The following is a 27,411-nucleotide window of genomic DNA, read 5'->3' as shown; positions in this document are numbered from 1 at the left end:
CGAACATATGAGATAGTCCACGCGGAACAGCATACAGTGTAAAGTCCACTTTAACTGTTGTTCGTTCAATTTGACTCATAGATTACGATGGTAAAAACAAAATTCTGCGAATCTTGTTGAAATTCCAGGAACTACATGAAATACCATGAACTATCTGTGTTTTGCAGACTTGCACACCCTGTAGATTATTTTTGGCATAGGTTTGGGCTCAATCGTTCATCATATTATGTTGCTGTTCATAATTGGTTAGTTCATTTTCGTGAATGTACTAGGACTGTAGCCCTGAAAAGGGTTCTGGAATTGTATAACATTTTTTACTGGTGAGTATTATTTGTTATAATAATAATGATAAATGATTTAAACCGGGAATTCAACATGAAAAACTCCATTGCATGAGAGTAATTGGGATCACGCGAGATCGGTACTTTAGGCGTAATAAAATGTTGTTTGCTAGCTTTTGCTTTCATCAGGAAAAATGTTTTTGCTGTAGGCCTAGTACAAAAGAATACTGACAATATAACCTTGGAAATTCCAGATAAAAATTTCGTGTTTTTATTTTTAACAATTTTGACATCCTGAATAAACGTTAGTTTACAGTTCCTTCAAATTACTGTTTTAAAACATGTATAAGTGATAGAGTAAAAGTAGGCCTAATGAAATATCAACCTTTCGGCTTCAGAGCTCTACAGTTTGTTTTTTTATCATGTTGACTATATTAATAATTATACATATACATGTTTTTTGTTTGTTTGTTGTTTTTTCCTTACTTAATAGATCATGGGAAATGACAACAGTCGTCAAGCCGGCTCTGCGCAGCCCGAACCAGAATCTCATGACCGAATGAAACAGTTGCACTATGACAAACTAGATATAAGACAAGAACTTGGAAAGGGGCGCTTTGGAACCGTCAGCTTTGCTTCATCAACTGAAATCAAAGAAAATGAATCGATCGACGTGGCAGTGAAAAAACTTGGTAGGAAGGCCTATGATTTTGTTCTGGGGGATCCCACTGGAGGGGGATACTCAATACCATAGATCTGCATTATGTACCCCTCCCCCTGTGCTTTTTTACCCCTTCTGAATGACTACTTTTTTAAAAAGACCTTAATGAATCTATCCCCGATCGAAAGACCCCCATTTTTAGCGTCTGCCTCATATTTTTCTGCTCACTCGCAGCCCGACTCAGCTCACAGCAAAAAAACAAAAACGAATGGTGACTACAACAATGGGTGCTATCTATATAGGATAACTTCATCCATGGGAGCTATCTACTTAAGATGAATTCATCAATGGGTGCTATCTACTTAAGATGACTTCATCAACGGGTGCTATCTACCTAAGATGACTGACTTCATCAATAGATGCTATCTACCTAAGATGACTTACTTCAACAATGGATGCTATCTGTATAGGACAACTTCAACAATAGGTGATATCGACATCTACAGATGCTCCATCAATGGGTGCCATATACCTAAGCTGAATTCAACAATGGGTGCTCTATATATACCTAAGATAGGCCTACTTCAATAATGGGTGCTATGTACTTAAGATGACTTCATCAATAGGTTCTATCTATATACCTAAGATGACTTCATCAAGTGATGATATCTCCTATCTCCTAAGATGACTTCAACAGTGGGTGCTATCTACCTAAGATGACTTCATCAATGGGTGCCATCTATCTAAAATGACTTCATCAATGGGTGCTATCTACCTAAGATTACTTCAACAACGGGTACTATCTACCTAAGATGACTTCAACAATTGGTGCTATCTACGCAAGATGACTTCATCAATGGGTGATATCTACTTTAGATGACTTCATCAATTGGTGTTATCTACCTAAAGAAGACTGACTTCATCAATGGGTGCTATCTACCTAATATGCCTTCAACAATGGGTGTTATCTACCTAAGATGACTTCAATAACGGATGCTATCTACCTAAGATGACTTCATCAATGGGTGCTATCTACCCAAGATGACTTCAACAATGGGTGCTATCTACATAAGTTGACTTCAAAAATAGGTGCCATCTACCTAAGATGACTTCATCAATGGGTGCTATTTACCTAAGATGACTTCATCAACGGAAATCTACCTTAGGGACCTCATCAATTGGTGCCATATACCTAAGATGACTTCAACAATGGATGCTCTCTATATACCTAAGATAGGCCTACTTCAATAATGGGTGTTATCTACTTAAGATGACTTCATCAATAGGTTCTATCTACCTAAGATGACTTCATCAATGGGTGCTATCTACCTAAGATGACTTCAACAATGGACGCTATCTACCTATTAGGTGACTTCATCAATTAGTGTTTTCTACCTAAAGTTGACTGGCTTCATCAATGGGTGCTATCTACCTAAGATAACGTCAACAATTGGTGCTATCTACCTAAGATAACGTCAACAATGGGTGCTATCTACCTAAGATGACTTCATTAATAGGTGCTATCTACCTAAAATGACTTCATGAATGGGTGCTATCTACCTAAGATGACTTCATCAATGGGTGCTATCTACCTAAGATGACTTCAACAATGGGTGCTATCTACCTAAAATGACTACATCAATGGGTGCTATCTACCTAAGATGACTTCAGCAATGGGTGCTATCTACTTAAAATGACTTCATCAATGGGTGCTACCTAAGATGACTTCATCAATGGGTGTTATCTACCTAAGATGACTTCATCAATGGGTGCTACCTACCTAAGATAACTTCATCAATGCGTGCTATCTACCTAAGATGACTTCAATAATATGTGCTATCCACCTAAGATGACTTACTTCAACAATGGGTGCTATCTACCTAAGATGACTTCAATAACGGATGCTATCTACCTAAGATGACTTCATCAATGGGTGCTATCTACCTAAGATGACTTCAACAATGGGTGCTATCTACCTAAGATGACTTCAAAAATAGGTGCCATCTACCTAAGATGACTTCATCAATGGGTGCTATATACCTAAGATGACTTCATCAATGGGTGCTATCTACCTAAGATGACTTCATCAATGGGTGCTATCTACCTAAGATGACTTCATCAATGGGTGCTATCTACATAAGATGACTGACTTCATCAATAGATGCTATCTACCTAAGATGACTGACTTCATCAATAGATGCTATATACCTAAAATGACTTCAACAATAGGTGATATTGACATTTAATGATGACTCCATCAATGGGTGCTATATACCTAAGGTGAATTCAACAATGGGTACTATCTACCTTAGGGACTTCATCAATGGATGCCATCTACCTAAGATGACTTCATCAATGGACGCTATCTACCTAAGGTGACTTCATCAATTAGTTTTATCTACCTAAAGATGACTGACTTCATCAATGGGTGCTATCTACCTAAGATGACTTCATCAATGGGTGCTATCTACCTAAGATAACTGACTTCATCAATAGGTGCTATACCAAAGATGACTTCAATGGGTGCTATCTACCTAAGATGACTTCAACAATGGGTGCTATCTATCTAAGATGACTTCAACAATGGGCGCTATCTACCTAAGATGACTTCAACAATTGGTGCTCTCTACCTAAGATGACTGGGTGCTATCTACCTAAGATGACTTCATTAATCAGAGCTATCTAAATGACTTCATCAATGGGTGCTGTCTACCTAAGATGACTTCAACAATGGGTGCTATCTACCTAAGATGACTTCAACAATGGGTGCTATCTACCTAAGATGACTTCAGCAATGGGCGCTATCTACCTAAGATGACTTCAACAATGGGTGCTATGTACCTAAATGACTTCATCAATTGGTGTTATCTACCTAATTATGACTTCACTACTCCACTGTGAAACCCTCCTAGAGATTCTGTAAATAATTACTAAAGCAGAACTTTATGGAAATAAAAGTTACTTGTTTGAAAGTGCCCCTCCCTCTTTATTCTTGACTGAAACACAACTTGTAAACTTAAAATATGTTCAAAATATTGGTTTCCATGTATACAGGTGACAAGCCAGGTATAGACATCCTGAGATTAGAACGAGAGTTGCAAGCACTTGAAGTACTTCCACCCCATAAGAATATAGTCAACATATATGGTTGGTGTATAGAGGAAAAGGACGGTATGTATATGATAGCTGAGCATCCATATGGAAAAAGAAGTTGTTTTTCACTCCTCCAACCAAAAAGTTGATCACATCAGCATCAAATAAGATCCCCTATTCTATAAGCGGACGGAACTTTCATGTAGGGTCAGTTGGTCAGACGTTTTTTGGTTTTTTTTCGGAAAAGACCCCAAAAATCACCAAAATCTGTAAATATTTTGCAATTGGGGAAATACCAAAAAAATTTTGTTCCCGATATTTTCAAAATTTGGATCGGCATTCATTTGTATGCCTTAGTAACACATTTTGCCATATCTACAATGACAATGGAGCATTTTCCACCCACTCTTTATTGTTTGACTTTTGTTTAGTTTGCTTCAGTTAGGATTGTCAAATAATTTGCCACAAAGAGGTAGCACCACAGGGGGGAATTCCCCAGTCAGATCCCCCCGATGACCCCCAATAAAAACAAAAACAAAATCATAGCATTTTTGCAAAAATGTCATAATTTTTGACCCACCTGAAATTCCCTTTTCTCCTCAAATGCCCCCAGCCCCGATGCCATCACTGCTGTCTAAAACATATTTTTAATGGTAAGGAAACATGATAATTAATTAATATCTTGAAAAATTACATGTCTGCCTAAAATTGGCAATTAATTTAAATTTCATTTTCTGTTGTTTTCTTGCCATTTTGTAGTTGATATAAAAAAAGTCACTCATTTCATATTCAGGTTCATCAGTACCAGATGACAATGAAGGAGGTGCTAGTGCCTATGATCAAAATCCATACTACATTCACATTGTTATGGAGCATGCAAGAGAAGGCTTGTTGGAATATATGGAACAAAATGGCGATTACCTCAAACCTGTTGATTTACTGGATTATGCACACCAAATATGTTGCGGAATGAAGCACTTGGCCAATCATCAGGTCAGTTTACGGGTGGGGTGCAGTGGCGTAGATTTCCTTTTGACATGGGGGGATGGGGTTGGCAAAAAAATCTTGAAGTATAGTGAATCTAGCACCTTTTGGCAACATAAGATTATGGTACAAATGCATGAAAAATTTTGCCATATTGAAGATAAACTGGTGAGATATGGTGTAAAAGTGGAATTACATGCGCGCAAAGCACATGGAAATTTGCACTTTTTACGCTAAAATGGCCAAATATCAGGTTAATTTGGTCAGAAAGCACATACAGGCATCAACATTGGGGGTATGATTGTATGGGCCACCCCATCAAACTATTGGGGATCTACGCCTATGTTGGGGTGTCATTGGGTAAAGGGGAGGTTTAGCTAGTGAGTAAGTACCTGTAACCATGCTCTACACCAGCACGGTAGCACTCAGATTTCGAAGGGGGGGTTATAGTAATGGGGAGGTGAAATCTGGGGAGGGGGCAAACATTTGAAACTTTAAAATTTGGCATTTTTTATCCCTGATAGTGGGATTTTCTGTCATGTTTTGTTCCGATTTGTGGGGAAAACCCAAGTTGAGGGGGTGGGGAACTGGAAAAATGTCCCATGTGGCCATAGCCATTGCTCCCATGGGTATTGCTCCCAACTAAACAATCACTGTAAACTTAATCTAACCTTCTTTGTACAGGTGGTTCACAGAAACCTAGGCACTCGGAATATTATGGTTATGGAGGATACTCACCCCAGTACACATGGAAAAGTAATATGCAAAATATCAGATTTTGAATTGGCTGTGACATTACGGGGAGAGACGACCTTTATTGAAAAAGAAAAGGTATGTGAGAATATAATTGTCAAAACTTGATGATGAGCTTGAGAGCATCAAGCTTTCAATTTAGTACAAGTATGTACAGCTTTGTTTGTTGTGTGGTGCAAAATATTGAAAGTAGGGTTTTGAGGAACTGATTGGGAAAATGGCACTGAGCAGTGGTCTTCTAATTTGGAGTAGTGAACATTGGGCCTTAAGGAGCCAATTTAGATAACTTTATGAAAATGGAGGTTTTGGAAGTAGAAATAAGCAGAAATATGACATCTGGATAGCAGAATGCACATTGTGGAGTTCAAAGTCCTTAATTATTACCATTGTTTTTACATTTGAGCATAATATTTCAGACATTTTGGAAAAGGGGTTTTGAGAAAAATAGAATATACTGAATTTTGGGTCTTGAGATCCCAGGCTTGAGATCTGTCAGAGGGTCAAAAAAAACTATTAAAGTCATAATGTACGATCTTATAATATGAATTTGGTTAATTTTTTTCAAACCTGATTTTTTGGCATATTTGTAATGTTTACACATGTCACAACTTGCACCTAAATGGATTCAGCCAAATTTCTTGTGTTTGCAGGTAAACAGAGCAAAGTTCGACATAAAGTCATAATTTAGAATTATGACTTTATGTCCTCCCATAGAACTGCGTGTTAAACGGCCAAAATAACAAGCAGTGTTTCTTTCACTTTACCTCGTTATTTCAGCTCTAAATTAACAGAAACCATTCCCGATAATTATTACTAGTATTATTTCAGCATTTTGAGTATATAATGACAAATTTAAAATTTGAAGGAAATCGTACATTAAGCCTTTAAGAAGCCTGAATTGGGGTCTTGGCAGCTTCACATACATGTCCTTTGATTAATGAGTGAAAATGAAAATGGAGGTTTTGGAAGTAGAAATAAGCAGAAATATGACATCTGGATAGCAGAATGCACATTGTGGAGTTCAAAGTCCTTAATTCTTACCATTGTTTTTACATTTGAGCATAATATTTCAGACATTTTGGTAAAGGGGTTTTGAGAAAAATAGAATATACTGAATTTTGGGTCTTGAGATCCCGGGCTTGAGATCTGTCAAAGGATCAAAAAAACCATTAAGAAGCCTGAATTGGGGTCTTGGCATCTTCACATACATGTCCTTTGATTAATGAGTGATTCCATACCATAATTTTGCCATCATCAATTTATGATATTCAAATCTCATTGTTCTAGATTCGTCTTGAAGTGCGCTGGATGGCTCCTGAATGTTTAGCCCAGGGCTGTTTTAGCACCAAGTCTGATGTATGGGCATTTGGTGTGGTCATGTGGGAGTTGTTCTCAAAAGGTAGGTTCTACACAGACTTGAGTTGAAACTGATATTATGGAAAAAAAATGTCCAAAAAAGTTAACTCAACCCAGCAAACACCAAAATGTTTTAAAACATGTTTTGGATTTTGGTCAAAATGTTTTAATTACATTTAAATGTCAAGTTATATAAAAGGTCATGAAAATGTTTTTTAAGTGTTTTACATGAAAAAACATTACAACATTTAAAAATGTTGACAAAATGTTGTTTTTAAATACTATTTGGGCAAACAATTTTGTCAACACTAAGTAACATTAAAAAAATGTTTTTGAATGTTATTAAAATGCTTTACACCCTTTATGTAAAGCTGACAATAAAACATTTTCTATAAAATGTTTTGTGCTTGCTGGGTACCCATCTGTCATCCAATGATTGTTTTCTTTTATGGGGAGGGGTGTATATTGGGGAGAGGGGGGGGAGGGGCACTTGAATATAAAGGTGCATACCTGTGCCTGCTGGATTATTAAAGTAAGGGCTATATATATATATATATATATATATATGTGTGTGTGAAAAGGAAGTCCATTCAGTGTAGGTCTTCAAGCAGGTCATAGGCAGAAAGAGAAGATCTGTGTCCACTTTTGCACTTTTTAAGAAGAAATTTATATTAGCAGCAATTTTGCATTAATGGTCATAGGATCATAAATGATTGCAAAAGAGGAGTCAGTATCTTAGGTGATAAGGTCCTACAAAAGCAGGTCATTTGGGTGTGAGATTTGTCTTGAAAAAGGCATCTAATGGCAGGCACATAATTTGTTGTATGATGACATTCGAGTCCCCCTCACCTGGGATTCTCTAATGAATAATCAATTCTCACTTTACTCTTTGCAATTTGTTTTCTATTACACAGGTAGCAAACCATATGCTCATTATACAAGCACTCATGCAACTGCCAGAGATGTACAGAAAGGTGTGCTGAGATTAGATTGTCCAGGAGACTGTGATAAGAGATGGTAATTACCAAAACGAAACAAAAACATTAAAATATTGGGGGAAACATGTAAATTTAAGACTACTGTAAACCCATGACTGTAAATTATGATATTTTCAGGGCATCAAAATTTTGCGTTTGATATTTTCAGGGCATCAAAATTTTGCGTTTTGGATTCAACCAATGTTTCTGCGACATGAACATTTTTGTGAAATTGTACATAAAGGCCTATTGGAAGAAAAAATGTTTTTGAGCATCACAATTTTAAGAATCAACTGCACGAACATAATACCTTCATAACTCATCTGTTCTTGTTTCTCCCTCTCTCACTCTAGGTTTGACAGAATCATGAGTCCCTGTTGGAACAAGAACCCATCTAGACGACCTGATTTTAACAGGCTGGAAAGACTATTGGCTCAAGAATTAAAACCTCTTAAATGAAATATCAAAATTTTCCCCCTTTTTTGTATCTGAACCATTTGACCAGACACCTCTTAGAGGTACATTTCAGGATCTACAACCTCATGTCCCCCACTTTTCTAAAAAAGGTTAAGATTTTTATTAAAGGTACATTTCAGGATCTACAACCTCATGTCCCCAACTTTTCTAAAAAAAGGTTAAGATTTCTATAGCATCAAAAACCTCTGGATACATAATGTTTGTGTGCAAATAATTTCTTGCCGATTCATTCACTAGGCGAAAATATCGTCAAATATGTATTCATGTTCTGTTTACAGAACAAAATTATAACACAGTGGCCTATGGGAGCATATGTCATACACATATCAAGCCATAACTCAAAAATGCAAAATCAAAAACCTACTGAAATTTTTGGAATAAGCTTTTTTCGTGGATACTGAAACATTCCATAAAAAGAGGATGTTAGAATCATAATACTCCTTCAAGAGATAAACTATATAAATCAATACACTTGTGTGCAATGTGGATGCTTGCCAAATGCACTTGCTCATCACCATATATCATGCATTGATTGGTATAATTTCTAACTCAATAAGGGGTCATTCAACATTTTCACCAATTTTTTGTACATATTTCGTTAACCCCACCCGTCTTGAGATATGTACATAAAAATTTCATCATTTCCCAGAAGAAAAAGTTGTCATTTATTTAATTTCTTTTATACATATTGCACCATGGTTAGTTTTTAACCTCCTATGTGGCGTTGGTCTCGGAACATGTTTAAAGCAAAACCTCCTTTGTAATCTCTTTGCAGTTTTATTTTATACAGGAGTTTTTAACCTATAATAATTGATTCCCCAAAATGATAAAGACAAAATGATTATATAATTTCCTGGATTGAACTTGTTACATTAATCATTTTATTTTGTACAAAATTCAAATTATTACAACAATGATCAATAAACAGTAGTACTGCTGCACTTACAATAGTTCATTAAGACAAATTAAAAAATTGAAATATCAAAATCATCATCCACATAATGAACAAAACAAATATTTATTCACTGATTTGAAAATAATTGGCACTAATAGGGAACAAACCAAAAGTTTAATGACATCCTAAAATGAAAGTCATTTTGTTGGGGGAGGATCAAGAAGTCCTATTACATTTATAAAAATCTAGTTAAAATATTTGTTTTATATACGGTAGCTATGAGTTGTTCGGTAGATAAAACCTGCAAAGAACAAAATGGAGAAGAAAACAATTATTCGCCAATGCACATTCCACCTTGTTCAACAGGCATGAATGCAACTACAATCGACGACTGTATACGATGACTTCCAATAATGGCTGGAGTTGGGGTTCAGCCGTGTAGAGTCAGTCATGGCCAGTGGCGGCACAATAATTTTTTTTTTTTTTGGGGGTGGGAATGGGACATGGGGAAGGGAATTGGGGGGGGCAAAATCAACAAATGTTGTCCAAAATGCCGCAAAAAGGGGAAATTTGTGTGATTTGGGGTTTTTTGCCTTTGAAGTTGGGGGGGGCGGGGAGGGGGGTGGCAAGAAAATATTCCCCACCCATAACGCCGCCACTGGTCATGGCTAGGATTATAGGGTTATAGTGCAAAAAATTATGTGTGGTGAATAAGGGCAATGATTTTTGTTTTGTCGGGCCAAAGGGGGGGAAGCATTTATTGCCAGGTCGAAGGGTGGAAGGGGGGGGGAAGCGATTTTAGGCAGCCTGAAATGGGGTGAACGATTTTTCACACAGATGTTTTGGGCACCATTGCTACGCCTTATAATAGAAAACGTTAGGGACCGGACAAGTTCAAATATGCAAAATTTTACTCCTCGCTGCACTCGCATAATTTATGATAGGCCTAACACAATATTACAAGGTTTTAAATTTGGGTTCCCAAAAATCGTGCATGTGTAAAGTGAGTTGGCACATATAGTTTGGCACGTCAAAAGGGAGGGGCACAGGTTTTTGGCACGTCGAAGGGGGGGTATTTTTGGCACGGCCAAATGGAGGGAGGGGGCAATTGATTTTTGGCAGACCATTTTGAGAATTCACCACCCCGGGGTAGGCCTACACGTAATTATTGCACACTCCTAGGCTTTAAAGACAAATATGTCAAAATTAAAACAAGCAGTCAATACCTGTACTCTTTAGCTCGGATTTAACCCAGCAAACACAAAACGTTTAGAAAACGTTTTCTCTAGGTTCTAGTTTGGTCTTTTACGTCTTCGTCTTCCAAAACGTTTTAAAAACGTTTTAAAAACGTTTTGACTTGGTTAAAATATTGTTCGTTTTACCATGACGTTCAGAAAACGTTTTTAAAACGTTACAAAATATTTCGATTTTTACGTTATTTTGCCACGTTTATAATACGTTATTTCCAGAACGTTTTCCGAACGTTTTGTACAACGTCAATTAAATGTCTTTCTAAAGCGTTTAATTATTATTTCATATTATCAAAATGTTTTAACACGTAGCCTACTCTGGTTTAAGGCACTGTATGGTCGTAAATCCTGGGGGACAGCGGGGACACGTCCGCATACACTTTGGGATATCAAATGTCACCCCCACCCGTTTTCGGCAAACACCTCCCTGGTCTAGTTTAGAATTGAAATTTTCTCGCGCTCCGCGTACTTCATCAATTCAAATTCACCTTCATATTCACATCCAATTCACCGTGATTGGGGGCTAAAATAGTATAACAAGATTTGTGTGAATAATACGCGCATCTCCCCGTAAACTTGACCGGTAAAAAGCAATTTGTCTATGTCATACCCCTGATATCTGGTACGTCAGCAATTAACAGAAAGGAAAAAGAGGAGCTATCATGTCAGATGACTGAGGAAAAGGACGGAATCGAAGGATTGAAGAAAGTAAAAAAAGACAAGATACACATGACAACGCCGACTAAATATTAAATCAACAGGGATTAAATAATTCCTTGAATTCTTATGACAACCCCTCCCCCCCCCGACATCTCAAAGAAGAAAAAAGTGAAAGAAAAATTCCTTGTTGTTTATAGATAGCATTAAACGCCTTGATTTGGTATAAAATAGTGTAAAATTGCATATTTTTGCGCGCTTCGTGGGAAATGAACCCAAATGTGTATCAACTTTCACTTCAAAATATGAAACTTAATGTTCGCCTGCTGTGCGCGCATATAAATCCCAGCAATTGTGAAGTCAATGATGTCTGTATATTGTTGATGAATACAAGTTTAACTGTTTAATTCTTTATTATATGTGCATCAATCAGGAAACATGTACCTAATTTGGCAAGTGTTTCACGCAGTCCTTTTTATTATAACAATCTCTTCATCACAGCACGGTTCAATTATATGCATTCGACAACATCACTTCTCGGACGTTGATCTCAATTTGTAGAGATAAGCTTTTGCAACCAACATTTTAAAGTCAGCCTAAGCCTAGCATAAGCTGCTGGTTAGTGAGGAACTGTGTCTTAGAGATTGTGATGTATGACCCGGTGTTTGACTTGCTTGACATCTTTAAGTGTGACCTATATAAAAGTTTTATGGTTTTGTGAATCGTCTGGCAACCCAAAATTCAAACCTGGAATGTGAAAAATTATACGTTTCACACGATCGTTTATGCTGGCATGCTGTTCTAAGGAATATACATCAAGTTGCTCATCAAAAGGAACTATTTGCATCTGTTTCTTTCAGTTCTACCAAACAAAGGTAAGATTGTATTTTATTATTACTATATTTGCATTAAACATGTTAAAGCGTGTATGTTTTTAGTCAATTTAATCAGTGAAGTTTTAAGTACAATGAGTAACATATGGCATCCACAATATAATGACGGTTGATGTAATTTGAATTCGAGGAAAGTCTTTAAAAGCTGAGGACTTAAGATGTTTTTAATAGGATATTGTTTTTCTAATTATTTACCATTCTTGACTTAAAAGTATGTTGTAAGGTTTGATGATATTCATGGTTTAATTCCGTATTGGTACTACTAAATAAAATACTTGTATGTTCGTGATGCATTCGTATAGCTGGCCTATTCGTCGTGATTGAAAGCTTTATAAAATTGCAATCTCAAAATTGAAAAAGATCGGCGATGTTGTCAGAATCGAAAGGCCGTGCCTACAATTAATTATTTGGTTGAAATTCAAGGTGGTTTATTGACTTGAGTTTTGTCTTGTTTGTCAAATTGTTATACCTATTTCATAAGTCTATCTGACATAATGTGTTAGATGAGTATTAGATTAGCATGACACTCATGACACTCGATCATCAGATCGTCGGACAACTTAGTACCTGATTTAATTACAAGTAGGCTATATTATTATTCTCATCTATATCATGTATATTTACACAGGCAAATTCCTGAAAGTAGTAAGAGAAGTCATCAAGTATAAAAACAGAACACGTGAGAAGTAACATTATTAATTACAAGTGCAAAAAAGAGTGGCCGTGGTTACCCAATATGTAAGCAATATGTGATTAATAGGGAGTATTTAGCGCCCAAAACCTCATAATTTGAATAATTACTTTAAAGTCAGGCAGAAGGGTTTACTGGAAATCCATTGAAATGATTATCATGTTGCCGGTTATTGCACCCAGAGGTGTATTTTGTGCACCCAGAACTTCACCTGTACCACCTCAGTCTTGACCTATGTTCTGGGTTAGTCACAAACTCCAAGTCCATGGTTAAAAACAACAGATGGTATGACCTATAAATCATATATTACCCAGAGAAGTTCAAGTACGCTAATTTTTGCCCTAAACAATGGAATGTTGCAGATGTTGGAATATTTATGAAATGATTGCAAATGAATAATGATGTATATTGATTGCTTGGAAGTGGAACACATTTGTTTTTATTTTTAGTGTAATTAATTAGGTTTGTGTTGCCTGAAAGCACTGAATTAAAAAAAATCAAAGAGATCGATGACCAGTAGGCCTACGATTCTTTAGCCCTAGGTATGCGTGCATAAGAGTTCAAAATGATTAAAAACAACAAGTAGAATTTTTTAGCTGTAAATTAAGACCAAAATCAAGTTCATGTAGCCCCTGTAGTCATTAATTTATTCAAGTTACACATGCGAAACGCCCTGTTCCCATAGACTTTGTGTGCTCCTCTTCCCCATCCTTCCCTCACAACTTTCGATCAACCACACATCTCCAGTAGTTGAAAAGCTACATTGTTCATATTTACAGGGTTGCTAATGTTAGTGGTGTTTTAGCTTTCAAATGACACCAAAACAAACTATGACATTTTATCAATTAAACAGATCACAATTTAAAAATACATAACCCACCACCCTGTTTGGGTGGCGACTGAGAAAACGCATATCCATTAGTATTAGATTACCATCTCTTGTAATCTTAGTTGTTCTCCTTCGTATAAAGTTTTAAAAGCAAGACAATTACTTATTTTGTACATGTAACATGTCATAAAATCATATAGGCCTTAAGGTCTGGCAACTGCTGGTTCAGAAGTTTAAGATATTGTCCTTCGTTCTGTTGAAACATTTTTCGATGTGCTAAGAACATTGTCGAAAAATATCCATATTCCATATTTTGCAACATTGAAGTTTATCATTTGTTTAAAGAGTGATAGAGTTACGCAATCTGCTGTTTAGTTAGTTATCAATTAGAACTTTGTAAAGAAACATGACAAGATAGCTTTTTATTGTACCTGATTGAAATACAAAAAAACTATGTCAATATTTTGGTGCACTCTTAAGGGATCTAAAATGAGCGTTTATTGCGTTTCGACAGTATTTTTAGAGGACATGAGAGCACCTCAGACCTATCGAATTGCATTCTGAATACGAAGCATGTCTTTCTGATATCAAATATTTTTCATTTTTTGAAAATCACAATATAATACAAATTTTATGACAAATTATAAAAAATTGATATAAATTCAAATTTTTGATATATAACAATCCTCGAAGTAAATTATATAAATCTAATGACATATTCTTAAAGTGTATGTAGCAGGAGGAAAAGCCGACAGTCAATTGAAAATTTTGACCTTTCATATTGAAGATATGGATTTTTTCCCAAAAGACTTTGTTTTGGGAAAAAATCCATATCTTCAATACGAAAGGTCAAAATTTTCAATTGATCGTCGGCTTTTCATCCCACCTACATACACTTTAAGTATAAATCATCAGATTTGTAAAGTTTACTTCAAGTACTGTTAAATATCAAAAATATCAATTTTAATGATTTGCCATAAAATATGTATTACATTGCAATTTCAAAAATCAAAATTATTTGATATCAGAAGGACATTCTTCGTATTCAGAATGCAATTCGATATGTCTGATGTGCTCTAATGTCCCACAATAAATACTGTCCAAACGTTCATACCCCAGCCCTTAACTATAAGTTTTGCTTTTTGCAAAACATGCACATGAGGGCCGCATGTGGTTTTATATTAAAACTCCACTCAGCCAAAAATATTTCTATATACATGTATTTTAATATAGGAATATCGAATAGACACGAGAGGTTCTTTAAATATTTTAATATTTCTCAGGAACTGTCATTTTATACCAAACAATCATAACCTGTGCAAAATGTTCCCTTGCCTCCACCCTATACTAGCTTTAAAAACAAAATTATGAATTAAGATGCAATTTTCGTGTTCAAAAGTACACAATATGAAATTGTGGTTGATTTACACAATTGAAGTACTAATAATCATGATCATTTATAAATAGGCCATAATTCAAAATAGGCCTATGTTTGACATTTTGCACTTGCGATGAAAATCACAATAACTTTATTCAGTTGTGGGTCAAAGTATCACAAGATACTGAACCATCAACCACGGCAACATCATAAACGATATTGACTTCCAAATTCCATGCGATAATGCATTAAAATATTTAGCTTTGATTCATATGTCTTTATTCCAGATACGACACCTTAGTCTTGTTGGAGGACATGATCTCAACGAAACCATCAGGAGGATGATGAGGAAGCTGGGAACGAACAATTTGTGGTCCTCCTACAGTGTATAGGGAGAAAAGGCAAGCTGAGCATTAAAGATAGCCCTTTCAAGTTTCTACAAAGTTATCGTCAGTAAGTTTCATAGGCCCAAGATACAATCTATGATTAACATAATATGTCAAATCACGCAGGCCTTTCCTTTTGGGTGAGAAAACAGATCCATAAGCTTCCATAGAGCTAAGATCGGCTAAGCCTAAACAGAATGCATATAATTTGTCATGCTGTCTGAACCAATCATAGTGGGTGTAATATACTCATATTCTGTGACTATAAAATTAAAATATGGATATTTAAATCTGACCCTAAATCGGACATACGTTTCCAACTTGGTTTTTGTTGTTGTTATTTTAGATTATATGTGTATACTTTATTCATAAACTTATCAAATAAAAATTCCCTAAGACCACAGACCGCACGTATGGTAACACGTCGACATGTAGGCTTTTGGAAAATCCTAATATTGAGATACAGACCGTTTATTTTGATAAAGGAGTTTAATTTAATACTGAACTCATATCATTTCCACCTTTCTATAGAAGCTTGCATGAAGAATCATCCTCAAGCTAAGGAGGTTGAGATAGAGAAGGGACTTGGAGATTATCTGAAAAGAACACCAAATCTTCCAAAAAAAAAAAAGTATAAAGTAAGTTCAAATATCATTGCTGAAATGCCAAATTCATTTATTTAATTCATGTAGGCCTAAAACAATGTCTAGGGATTATAATATAAGCACTCATTCTAGACACCACCTTGTCCTCTATTTGTAAACACGTTTAAATGCTAAACATGTTTAGGAATTAATATGTCTTAATGTGTTTAGATATTAAACATATGATGTTTTGAAATTTGACATTGGTGTTTAGGTTTTAAACGTATTTACAAATTGAGGACAAAAAAAAGTGTTCAATCTCTAGACACTGTTTTTGCAGTGTATTACTATGTTTCTGTATCTGAATATCAAAAGTGCATAAATATTGTTCGTTGAATGTAAAATGAAAAAAATATCGCATATCGCACAGCTCATTTTCTTTTAAAAATAATGTTTAAAAAATAATAAAGCATAGCACAAAGCTATTTTACCAAATGTATCTGAGACATACTTTTTTGTCCTTACATTTCACACACCTACGTGATGTTTCTTTCTCTATGGAGCATTTTTGTTTATTTTCACTTCTCTTAGGTTCAGTAGGGGCACCATGCCTCCCCACACACGCCCCCACGCGCGCATTATGATTTCGTTATGGTTTATACAGACCTTGAAAATTACTCAGAATTAATGATACTGATAATATAAATAAGTTGTCTGGATATCTAAGGGTGACCATAACCTGATAGTATTTTTTTATTCATAGAATTTCTTATGCCTATTTATATATATTTTGTCATGGCTGCTATTTTAGTGAGCTGATAGATTTAAGGGAATCGGGTTTCAGTTCAATTTAAAAATGATGTTTCCCAAAATGATGATCATGCTTATAAATAGATTGTTTTCCATTTTATTATCTATAGAAAGCTGGGAATGTGGATGCAGCGGTACCTGTAGGGGAATTGGAGGATGATGAGCGCGGCGAAAATGAACGTGGCTCCCAACAGGAAGAGGAAGAACAAGACTAGGGACACATTGAAACTGAAGACCACAGGCACTGTACTGGTAAACATGCTAGTTTTACAACATTGTCGGACAAGGTGCTCACTGTCTATTGAAGTATATATATTCGATAAATATAAGGTTTAAGTTTAAAATAGCTGTGATTATATATCAGACTTTTATTTTAAAACATTTCTCATAAGCATGTTAAGATGTTTTTGTTTCTGGCGAAGTGACGTCCTAATCGGATTAACTACCATAGCAATAGATGAATACAATTTTTGAATAGATCGCTCTGCACTACAGCAGGTTGCACTCATCACCTGTCTTCAATCATATAATAGATTGAATACAATACCGCTCTTTTCAAACAGGCTAATCTTACAGGTGCAAGTGATTAGCATTTCTTTGACATAATATATGGTTCAATGCATCGGTACCGCATGGACGTTGTAGGCATACGGGGGATACAGTCAAAATTTTATTCATCTATTGCTATGGTAGTTAATCCGACTAACTACGTCACTTCACCAGTGTATAATCACCTAGTATTCGCTGAGTGCGTTTCCACAATCGCTGATTTATGTTAAGCCTTTTTGATTTATGGCGGGCACAAAAGAGGGAGTACTTTTATTTGGGTAATCTTTTGTATGCTGAAAGAAAGCATACACAAGATTACCCAAATAAAAGTACACCATCTCCATTTGTGCCCGTCATACTTCAAAAAGCCTTATTGTTGCAGCGTCGAGGTCCGTTCAAACTACGCCGCAATGCAGTGCGATGCGGTACCGATAAATCGATTACTTTTTGCCTCAACTCAACGCTACTCGTCGCATTTCCAAGTTAAAATGTATTGAACTTCATTTATTGAAGTATTCTGCAGTGCGGCACCGCACCGCACCGCAATTGCGGCGTAATATGAACGGCCCTTTGGTCAAAGTTGCATTAAAGGCCATGTATGGCTTGCGACTTGACGCTCGAGGGCATGCTATAATCTGAGCCCGAATTAAAAAGACTAATTTGCGTCTGACATCCTGCCAACCAGACCAAAAATGTACTCGGACTTTTAAATTCTGCCTCAGATTATAGCGACTTATCGATTATAGTAACTATACCGTGATTTTAATTTGCTGTAAAACGAGAGCATACTTCCGCGATGTTCACAATGCGCCTCCGATCCGAAGCGTAGGCCTACTATGTGTGCTTTACACGCCGTACGTGTTGTTATTTCTGTCGCCATACTCGCAAGTTGCGCCTTGTCAATCGCGCAAGTACGCTCTTGTGAACGGTTTACAGTTAATCGCTCTGCCCATCAGCAACGGAAGTGATGATATTATCTGTATGTTGTGTAAACAATGTAAATTAGTGGTTTTTACGTTGTATTTGGGGACACTAGTAAAGAGGTAATAATTCAATTTGAGGAGTTTTATTTTATCTTTGAGACTAGACTATGCGTATTCAAATTATTTGACGTGTTTAATGATATTAAGGGATCTGGAATGAGCGTTTTGAGCGTTTCGACAGTATTTTTTGTGGGACATGAGAGCACATCAGACATATCGAATTGCATTCTGAATACGAAGAATGTCTTTCTGATATCAAATAATTTTCTTTTTTTTAAATTAACGGTATAATACAAATTTTATGACAAATTATTAAAATTTGATATTGTTCACATTTTTTATATTAACAGTCCTCGAAGTAAATGTTATAAATCTAATGATATATTCTTAAAGTGTATGTAGCTGGGAGGAAAACCCGACGATCAATTGAATATTTTGACTTTCCATATTGAAGATATGGAATTTTTCCCCAAAAGACCTATTTTTTTTGGGTGTTTGGGAGAAAAAATCCATGATACGAAAGGTCAAAATTTTCTAAATTGATCGTCGGCTTTTTATCCTAAATAAATACACTTTAAGTATAAAACATCAAATTTATAAAGTTTTCAAAAAAATATCAATTTTTAATCATTTCACATAAAATGTGTATTACATTGCGAATTTAAAAAAAAAATCAAAATTATTTGAGAACAGAAGGACATTCTTCGTATTCAGAATTCCATTCGATATGTCTGATGTGCTCTCATGTCCCACAATAAATTTTGTCCAAACGTTCATACCCCATCCCCTAAAGGAACAACCAAAAAAGATCGAGGTTTTTGGGAGTGGGTTTCAAATCTCAATGACGTTTGTAAAAATATTTCTTTTAAGAAGATAATTTTCAACATTTGTGGATTTACGTTTCTGGCAGGGAGGAGATGATGGCCGAAAACGAAAGTAGTTTCGTTTATAGGACTAATTTGCTCGTTAATGCTTTGGGTACCGGTAGTTCCTAGCACTCTGTACTCTGATACCTGTATGATGATTTTCCACTGCGCTCGCTGCTCGCTCCGCTCGCTGTTCGAGAGGCGTCGCGGTTTGAGAACGGGGCTAGTTCCATAAGGGAAATGCAGACTTATCATCTTTATAGGCCTACATTTAATCAATTTAGGTAATGAGCCGTGAAAAGGCTCATGAACTGTACATTTGTCAATATTATGGCTAAAATAAATGCATAAATGTTCATGGTACTTTTATTTTACAGAATTCTGCCTTAAAACTTGGTTAATCAAAATGTATAACGTGTTGTTAATTCCGTCGCCATATATTCGTTGTGAGTTGCGACTTGTCAACATCGCGCAAATACGTTCTTGTCAAAGTGTCAAACCGGACCACGTTACTTTGCATAAATGCTAATTAAATTTGAGAGGGGCTAGACATTACGAACATAGTAGGCCTATGGCAAAATTCTACAAAATTAAAGTAAACCATGAACAATAATTATGACTTAATTTTAGCAAAGTGTTGGCAAAAGTTACGAGCACTTTCAAGTCTAGTCATCATCAACTCTCTAAGAAATAATTGTCCTCTCAGGAGAACCCGCCCTCTTAGATCTTGAACCTCTAAAAGGTTCTTTAGTTTGGGGTCATTTTCGATGGTCTTGGAACCATATTTGGTTCTTTAGAAAACCTCTAAGGGTTCTCCTGTGAGGACAACTTTAGAATCTTTTAGAACCTTTATTTCTTAGAGTGTTAACTGCGCTTTGTACGTGAGAGTAATCAATTAAGTTTGTCGAATTTAACTGAAGACCGAATTGAAAACATTAGTTTGCGTCTGACGTCAGGGCAAAGGCGCGGTGTGATTGGTTGCTGACCTGCGCAGAACGGCATTTTGGTCTGGTTGACAGGACATTATACGCAAACTAGTCTTTTGAATATTATTCTGTCTTCAATTATAAATAGTAACTTATATTTGAGAGTTTTCATGTAAATAAATCATGTTTTAAAACTTTTTATCCTATAAATGTACAATAATCGGGTTTCATGAGTATTCCATCCATGCATATGTATTAAACAATAATTATTATAAATCGAGTAATAGAGTGTATAAACAGTCATCAATGGTCATGACAATAGTTGACTCGATACATGGTAACACAAGTTCCACATGTTCCATGGGGTGATTTTGCATAGCATGTTTGTATAAAATTAATTTATGTTTCAGCAGTATTTTCAACGAAAATGAATGAAGAATAGTATTCATACACAGGAATAAAGTTTAATGAATCACACATCAAATCAACATTAATTGTCTGGTGTGATTTATTATGTGTCGTGTAAGTCGTAAGTATCACTAATTTGCCAAACTAACTTGTTTCATGAATTTTGTATTGGCCTAATTTAATAATATTTGATATTTGTTTTGGACTTTTATTAAATTACATTTTCGCTTTATTTTCATTGTCTTAAACTAATAAAACATAGCACGTTTTCTAAACGTCACTAAATAGTCAAGAAAACGTTCTAAAAACGTAGTAGAAACGTAACATACGTTTTCTGGTGGTGAGTAATGCATCCTCCAATACGTTTTTTACGTTGCTATAACGTTTTCAGGACGTTTTGGACGTTTCTGCAACGTTCTTAGTACGTTAGTTGCGTGCTAGAACGTCCAATACGTTTTCTGTAGGTCCTGGATACGTCTTGGGTAACGGAAAGATAGGTCTTAAAAACGTCTTTTACGTTGCGAAACGTTTTAGAACGTCTTTTAATAACGTTTTTAAAACGTCAAAACCCTCCACAAAATTACGTTTTAAAAACGTTTTATCAGAACGTCTAGAAAACGTCAACGGTACGTTCTCACAACGTTCAGAAAACGTTTTTTGGTTAGCTGGGAATACCTTATTTGTTGAAATTGGATGAGAATTAAAGAAACGGTGATCTAAAACCAAATGAAGAAACACTTGCACTTTTGTGTTCTAATCAGTGAAAGCACGACGCTAGTTTTAACGTGCTAGTGCAGCGCTAGTTTTCTTGTTCACGATCGCTTTGTGTACAAATCAATAGGGCATGCAATGAAGGAAACTGCAACCTTTACATTGGTATCTTCCTTGGGTTTTGGGATCGCCGTGCCTTTATTTCTTGAACAATTTCAACGAATGAGGTCTTAAATTTGAGCTAAAAGATGCAGCTATTGGCTGCATGTTCCAATTATGACATATCTGTCTTTGTTTAGGATATACAGGAGGTGAACATAACTGGTACCTTAATTTTTTGGCTTACTGAGCTAATAATCGCTTTTAAGACAGTCGTACCGTAACATAAGCTTGATTGAATGTTCACATATTATTAGACAGATTATGAAGAGCATTTGAAATATGATCAGTGTCACATAAATTATTCTACAGATGTGAAATAGTAATCCTAGAACAGACGTTTTCATTTAATACGTTCGAAGCTATCACGGCCAATACTTGGGGACACATTAGTGTAGAACATTTTGTTAATGACTTAGTGCAGTCCATTATTTGTAACATTATATCGATATTGATATAACGTTTCAAATATTAATGAACGCATCAATATCATTTTAAAATTTATATTATACTATTGATCTCCGTTTATAGCCTACGGTACAAACCTATACATGCGCCCAAAAAGTATTCGAACCCCGTCGGAGGTACTCACACATATGTGGCACATGTTGATATGCCGCTCCGATGGTGGGTGAGAATTTTGACCTGACATTTCCTTTTTTGGATTTAAGGTAATGAAGAGAGCTATTTACGGCGGGGTATCTATTGTAAGCTATTAGGGTAGGCATATAGCATATCTTCCCGCAAGTGACAAGATGTGTCAAGCAGGTGCATACATAAGGGCGGTATATCCAAACGGTATTGTCTGGATCATTGAGTATCGATTGCGCACGTATACACGGATGTGTGTGGTCCTCCCCAGGTTTTGACATGAATTACAAATGACGTCGTGAATGACCCAGCGTTTTCATTTTATTATTACAAAATTAATCGTCGTTTATCACGAGTCCTAAGAGTCGTACCAGTTCAATTCATCAAAATTAATTTGTATTAAATGAAAAACAAACAGACAAGTAGAGTCATATGTCTTTCTATGACTGTATTCCTACCAAAATCTGATTTTCAATACACTAGAAACGTGTTGATAAGTATATCTTTGAAAATCGCCGAATGTTAACCACAGTCACCGTGGCACAGTAGCCATCTTTAGCATTCATAGTGCAATTGGCAGTGGTTCGAACCCTGGTGAAAATTTTAGTAATTTTTATTCTTTTTACTAATGCGCTGTGCCGTTTTTCAAACACGCCCCTGAATGAAATTGATGGGCAAGTACCCTTAAGCATTATAAAAATATCGAACACTTTATTTTGTATTTTAGTCTTTAAGAAAGGGCTTTTGTTTTAAGTGTATGGATACTTTTTGTGCGCAGTATATTTCCGATCATCAAAATAACTGACAATTATATTTGTTATTACGCTGTGATTTATCTGTTGAAAATGAGCTATTAAAATGCAGGTGATGGAGAAATTCAGCTGTGCCGGCGACTATGTTAAATATCGTATTATTAAGTGTCATTTGCAATGTTATGTTTTACCTTTATACATCATGGTGCCCCATCCTTGGTGAAATTATCAGGATTTTTTGAAATAACATATAACAATGATAGATGTTGGAAAAAACATCTCTGCGCTCCTATCTGCGTTCCGACCACCTTACCTAATGCAAGCGTCAATTTAATTAAAGCTTGAACCTACCTACCTCAATCCTTTGCATATTTATCAACGTCGATTCGATGCCGATGATTGAGGTCATTATAAATATAACCTCAATCGACGTCGATAGTCGAGGCTTGAGTTGGGTAGAGGTTCAAGCTTCAAATTGACGCTTGCATAAAAGCACATGATTTTTTATCCCGTCACAAAAAAACGCGTGTTTACGCCCAAACGACCTAAGCTAATCGTAGATCCATCCTTTGCGCTCATTTAGCATGTTTAGTGATAAATTCTTTATCCCAGCACCATACTCGGGGTAGGACTGTAAAAGGGGGAGGGTTGGTGAGGCCCACCATTGGTTTCTACAGTAATATTCATGATTTTTATTTCGCTCTTTAATAGTTATCCCAAGAGTTACTGACTTTTTACTTGTTATTTAGGCTGAAATACTCATTATATTTAGGAGAAAATTCGGTCAAAAATCGCATGTTTCGTAGAATGTTAGCCGAAAATAAATTATGCCTAAGGCCTATACCTTTGTACATACCAAGAATAAGTTCCTAAATTTACATGGACACCCTCACATCATTGGGGAAAATGGCGCTGTGGAGCAAAATATCAAGCTATATTTAAAATATGTAAAAACCTCAAAATTGGTAACCTGCCCAAAAGTGTCTCCTTTTGATATGACACGTCACATTTCATTTACATGGAATAAGAATGCATAATACATTTAATTGGAATTGCCCCAAACTATTTTCAATTCTGTTTCGAATTTTAAATTGAAATACGTTTTCTCACATTCTTTCATACACACCATGTTTTTCCCAATACTGAATACAAACAGGTTTCTCCAGATCAGTATTTAAGAGAGATTATCTGAGAAACACTGACACCATAAGAAAAGGAGGAAGATGGGGTTCAGCAAATTTCAACCATATTTTGGCAATTGAATAAGTGTTCACAGTAATCAGTTTAAAACAATCTAGTAAGCCCCCTCCTGGGAAATATGGGACCCCTAAAATATGCCCCTAACACGTATTCCTCTGACTTGTAAAATGCCGTTTTATACCACTTCTAGTTTCCTTTGATTATACAGATTAGTATAATCTACAATTTCATTTAGTATGTCATCTGTGTCTGTGGTATTTTAACCAAGATCTGTGATTGAATTTGTTTGTTGCTTTGTACGGTTTTCGAGTCCCGTGAAATATTTGGAATTGGTTTCTCCCTTCTCAAACCACTTGACTCTTGCCCTTATTATGCGCCTATAGTAGTTTCTTTATGCAGTTTATCTAGGTTTGACTTTGCTGCAATATATCTGTTCTTAAATACATTTCTATCATTGTCTATTTTCTCTTCTAAATCATAATTTTCGAATTTCTCAAGAAGACCTTTTTTACAATATTTTACAGTGACGTCTTTCTTTTACATAATTCCCAAGTAAGTTGATTTGTTAATTTTTGCCGGGTACAACCTTTTTTGCAAGAACAAGTAACTTTACGAATCTCTTTTTTGTAAATATTAAGAATTAAATTTTCAAAAACCTGGTCCAGTATTTTGGTTTTCCCATTTGTAATTTTAATGAAATAGCATTATGGTCTGATTTTTACAGAGGAACCAATATCAGTAGTGTCAACAGCATCGATGAACTCTTTGTGAATCAGCCAGTAATCTATAGCCTACAGTGTAGAGAATAAACCAAGAGATAGTTGTCTCCATGTGAATTGACGTTTTTCTGGCCATCTGTGCCTCCAGATATCAATTAAATTATAATGTTGAATACTTTTTTTGAAGATATTTGCATGGTACATTTTTCTATATTCATATTTTTTATCATGGTTTTGAATACAATTTAAATCACCACCAATATTTAGCATTGTACGTAGCATTTCTTTTAATCCAATAAAATGATTTCTCGAAGAATATATCTTATAGCACACTTAAAATACGACATTATAATCAAAATTGATCTGTTGACCTGACCAACAAAACGAAAAATGACTGATTCAACGTCGTCACATATATGACCAAAAAACAAAAAATCCAAAACAAAACAAACCAAAAACGTCGTTACAAATATGACCAAAAAAAAAAAAAAAAATCAGTTTTGAAAAGAATAAAAAATTTCATATAATGAGATCGTTCATTGTAAGTTTAATAAACACATGCGATTTAATCCCGGGGATTTAATTGAAGACTGAAAAAAAAGACTTATTTTGCGTATGACGTCCTGTCAACCAGAACTAAAATACCGTACTGCGCACTTCAGCAACCAATCACGTCGTGCCTTTGCCTTGACGTCAGGCGCAAACTAGTCTTTTTACTTCGGTCTTCACATACCTGGTACAAAGCCACCAATGATTCTTCCAAATCCACTGATGCCACGAACCCATCCCATAGAATTTACCAGCCGCTCCTTGCCGAACTCATCAAACAGTACTACGTTAGTGCTAGAATACGTCATACCTATCCCCAAGCCTTGGAAGAATCCTAACACCATCATCCCTGAGTACGGCTCCACCATGGCATCCAGAGCAAAGCTTACAGCCGTTATGCACATTCCAAAAGTCCACACCGTCTTACTTGATATCTCGCGACCTGACACACTGCTGAAAACACCCGGCAGAAGTCGTCCAATCAAGTCACCAACTCCAGCAGATGTGGAGATAAAAGAAGCTTGGAGGATTGGCACACCTTTGCTGACTACATTTGGGACCAGATATATCAACCATGCCATCTGAGAGAATCGTATTGTTGTTGACACCAGGATGATAATGATGAACATGGGATCTTTAAAGAGGGAACTATCCATTGTTCTTACCAAGGAAGAACAGCAATCTGAACATGAATTGTCGGAGTTCCCATCCTCTATATTAGTACCTTCTATTTCATCCTCCTGAAGTAAGAAATGGTCCAAATTATCTGTTCTTGTTGGAGGTCTTAAAAGAGCACCAAATACGGTAATATGAAATACTAGAGCACCAAGAAGCCACATAGCACCTCGCCATCCATATATTTCAACAAATATTTGAGTTAAAGGTCCTAATAACATAATACCAAGCGAGGATCCCGCCATGGCAAAACTGTTGGCCAGACTGAAATGTTCATGAAAATATTGTCCTAGCACAGCGAATGGTGGATCGTTTGTTAGACCGAAACCTAAACCTGCAAAGGAATGAAAGAGAATTATGGCAATCAATTTTCTTAAAACATATCTAAGTTATTTAAATGCGTTAATTATCTTATAATAGCAGCTATTATAAGATAATTAACGCATTTGAAAGGTAATACGTACATTGTATAGCACATGATAAAGTCCGGCACAAAATTTCAGTGGCAACTTCGGACCTTCTTCACAAAATTTTACCACTCACCAGGGTAATCAATTTTCTTTGCCTGATCTTATTTTCAAATACCATTACTGTCAGCAGGGGAGAAAGGTTTAAGGACATGCCCACATGAACGATGAACCGATATATATTGCCCAACATGCACGTAGATGGTGGCTGAAACAAGTTATCAAGAGTATACGACTCACTTTTGGGTTAAGAGTCAAAAAGGTCACTGATTCCAAGACTGGGTTGCCATACGTCGTATACGTGTTGAGATCGTATTTAATGCTACAAGAAATTCTTTAAGGGCAAGCTTACGCGTACGGGTAGGTCACCCACTTAGGGGCTGTGCAATAATTATGAGCCCTGGGGAGGGTAAAATTGGGGGGGGCAAATTTTTTTGGCGAGCCGAAAGGGGGGGGCAAGCAATTTTGGCCAGCCGAGAGGGGCCAAGCGATTTTTGGCACACATTCATGGGGCGCCTAAAAAACGCTCTAAAAGGGCTTAGGAAAACAGTACGGAAACGCTTTAATATGCAAATTTTCCTGCTCGCTACGCTCGCAACATTATATCTAGACCATTTAAGGTTTGAAAATTGGGATCCCAAAAATTTGGCATGTGTAAGGGGGGGGCAAAGATTTTTGGCAGGCCGAGAGGGGGCAAGCGATTTTGGCAGGCCGAGGGGGGCAAGCGATTTTTGGCAGGCCGTTCGAAATGTTACCCCCGGGGAAATAATTATTGCACAGCCCCTTATGCACAGTATTTTTATGGGACCTGAGAGCACATCAGACACACCAAATTGGGTTCTGAATACGATAGGGCCTACATATCCTTATTATCAAATAATTTTGATTTGCTGAAATTCGC

The 27,411-nt window shown here is 36.1% G+C and overlaps 1 protein-coding gene and 2 long non-coding RNA genes across 4 annotated transcripts in view; 2 read left to right on the top strand and 1 right to left on the bottom strand.

Moving 5' to 3' along the window:
• Nucleotides 1–27,411, bottom strand: part of LOC140164357 (monocarboxylate transporter 12-like) — a 272,528-nt gene that overhangs the window by 228,943 nt on the left and 16,174 nt on the right. Inside the window, exons 4-5 of one of the 2 annotated variants that reach the window (XM_072187632.1) lie at nt 25,679–26,377; nt 9,749–9,778 (exon numbers count right to left, since the gene is read on the bottom strand). In XM_072187632.1, the coding sequence (XP_072043733.1) occupies nt 9,749–9,778; nt 25,679–26,377 (729 nt within the window). Of the gene's footprint in view, nt 1–9,748; nt 9,779–25,552; nt 26,378–27,411 lie in introns of both variants that reach the window. The other variant, XM_072187631.1, reaches the window with a different exon arrangement.
• Nucleotides 7,064–8,953, top strand: LOC140163931 (uncharacterized). The gene is made up of 3 exons (XR_011860434.1): nt 7,064–7,175; nt 8,047–8,145; nt 8,459–8,953. It is a non-coding gene; the product is annotated as an uncharacterized lncRNA (long non-coding RNA).
• LOC140164358 (uncharacterized) lies at nt 12,053–16,181 on the top strand. The gene is made up of 3 exons (XR_011860515.1): nt 12,053–12,259; nt 15,463–15,628; nt 16,093–16,181. It is a non-coding gene; the product is annotated as an uncharacterized lncRNA (long non-coding RNA).

Source organism: Amphiura filiformis, chromosome 11 (genome assembly GCF_039555335.1).
Source record: "Amphiura filiformis chromosome 11, Afil_fr2py, whole genome shotgun sequence".
Taxonomy (NCBI): Eukaryota; Metazoa; Echinodermata; class Ophiuroidea; order Amphilepidida; family Amphiuridae; genus Amphiura; species Amphiura filiformis.
The sequence above is the reverse complement of the archived record's forward strand: the minus strand, read 5'-3'. Positions and strand labels throughout refer to the sequence as shown.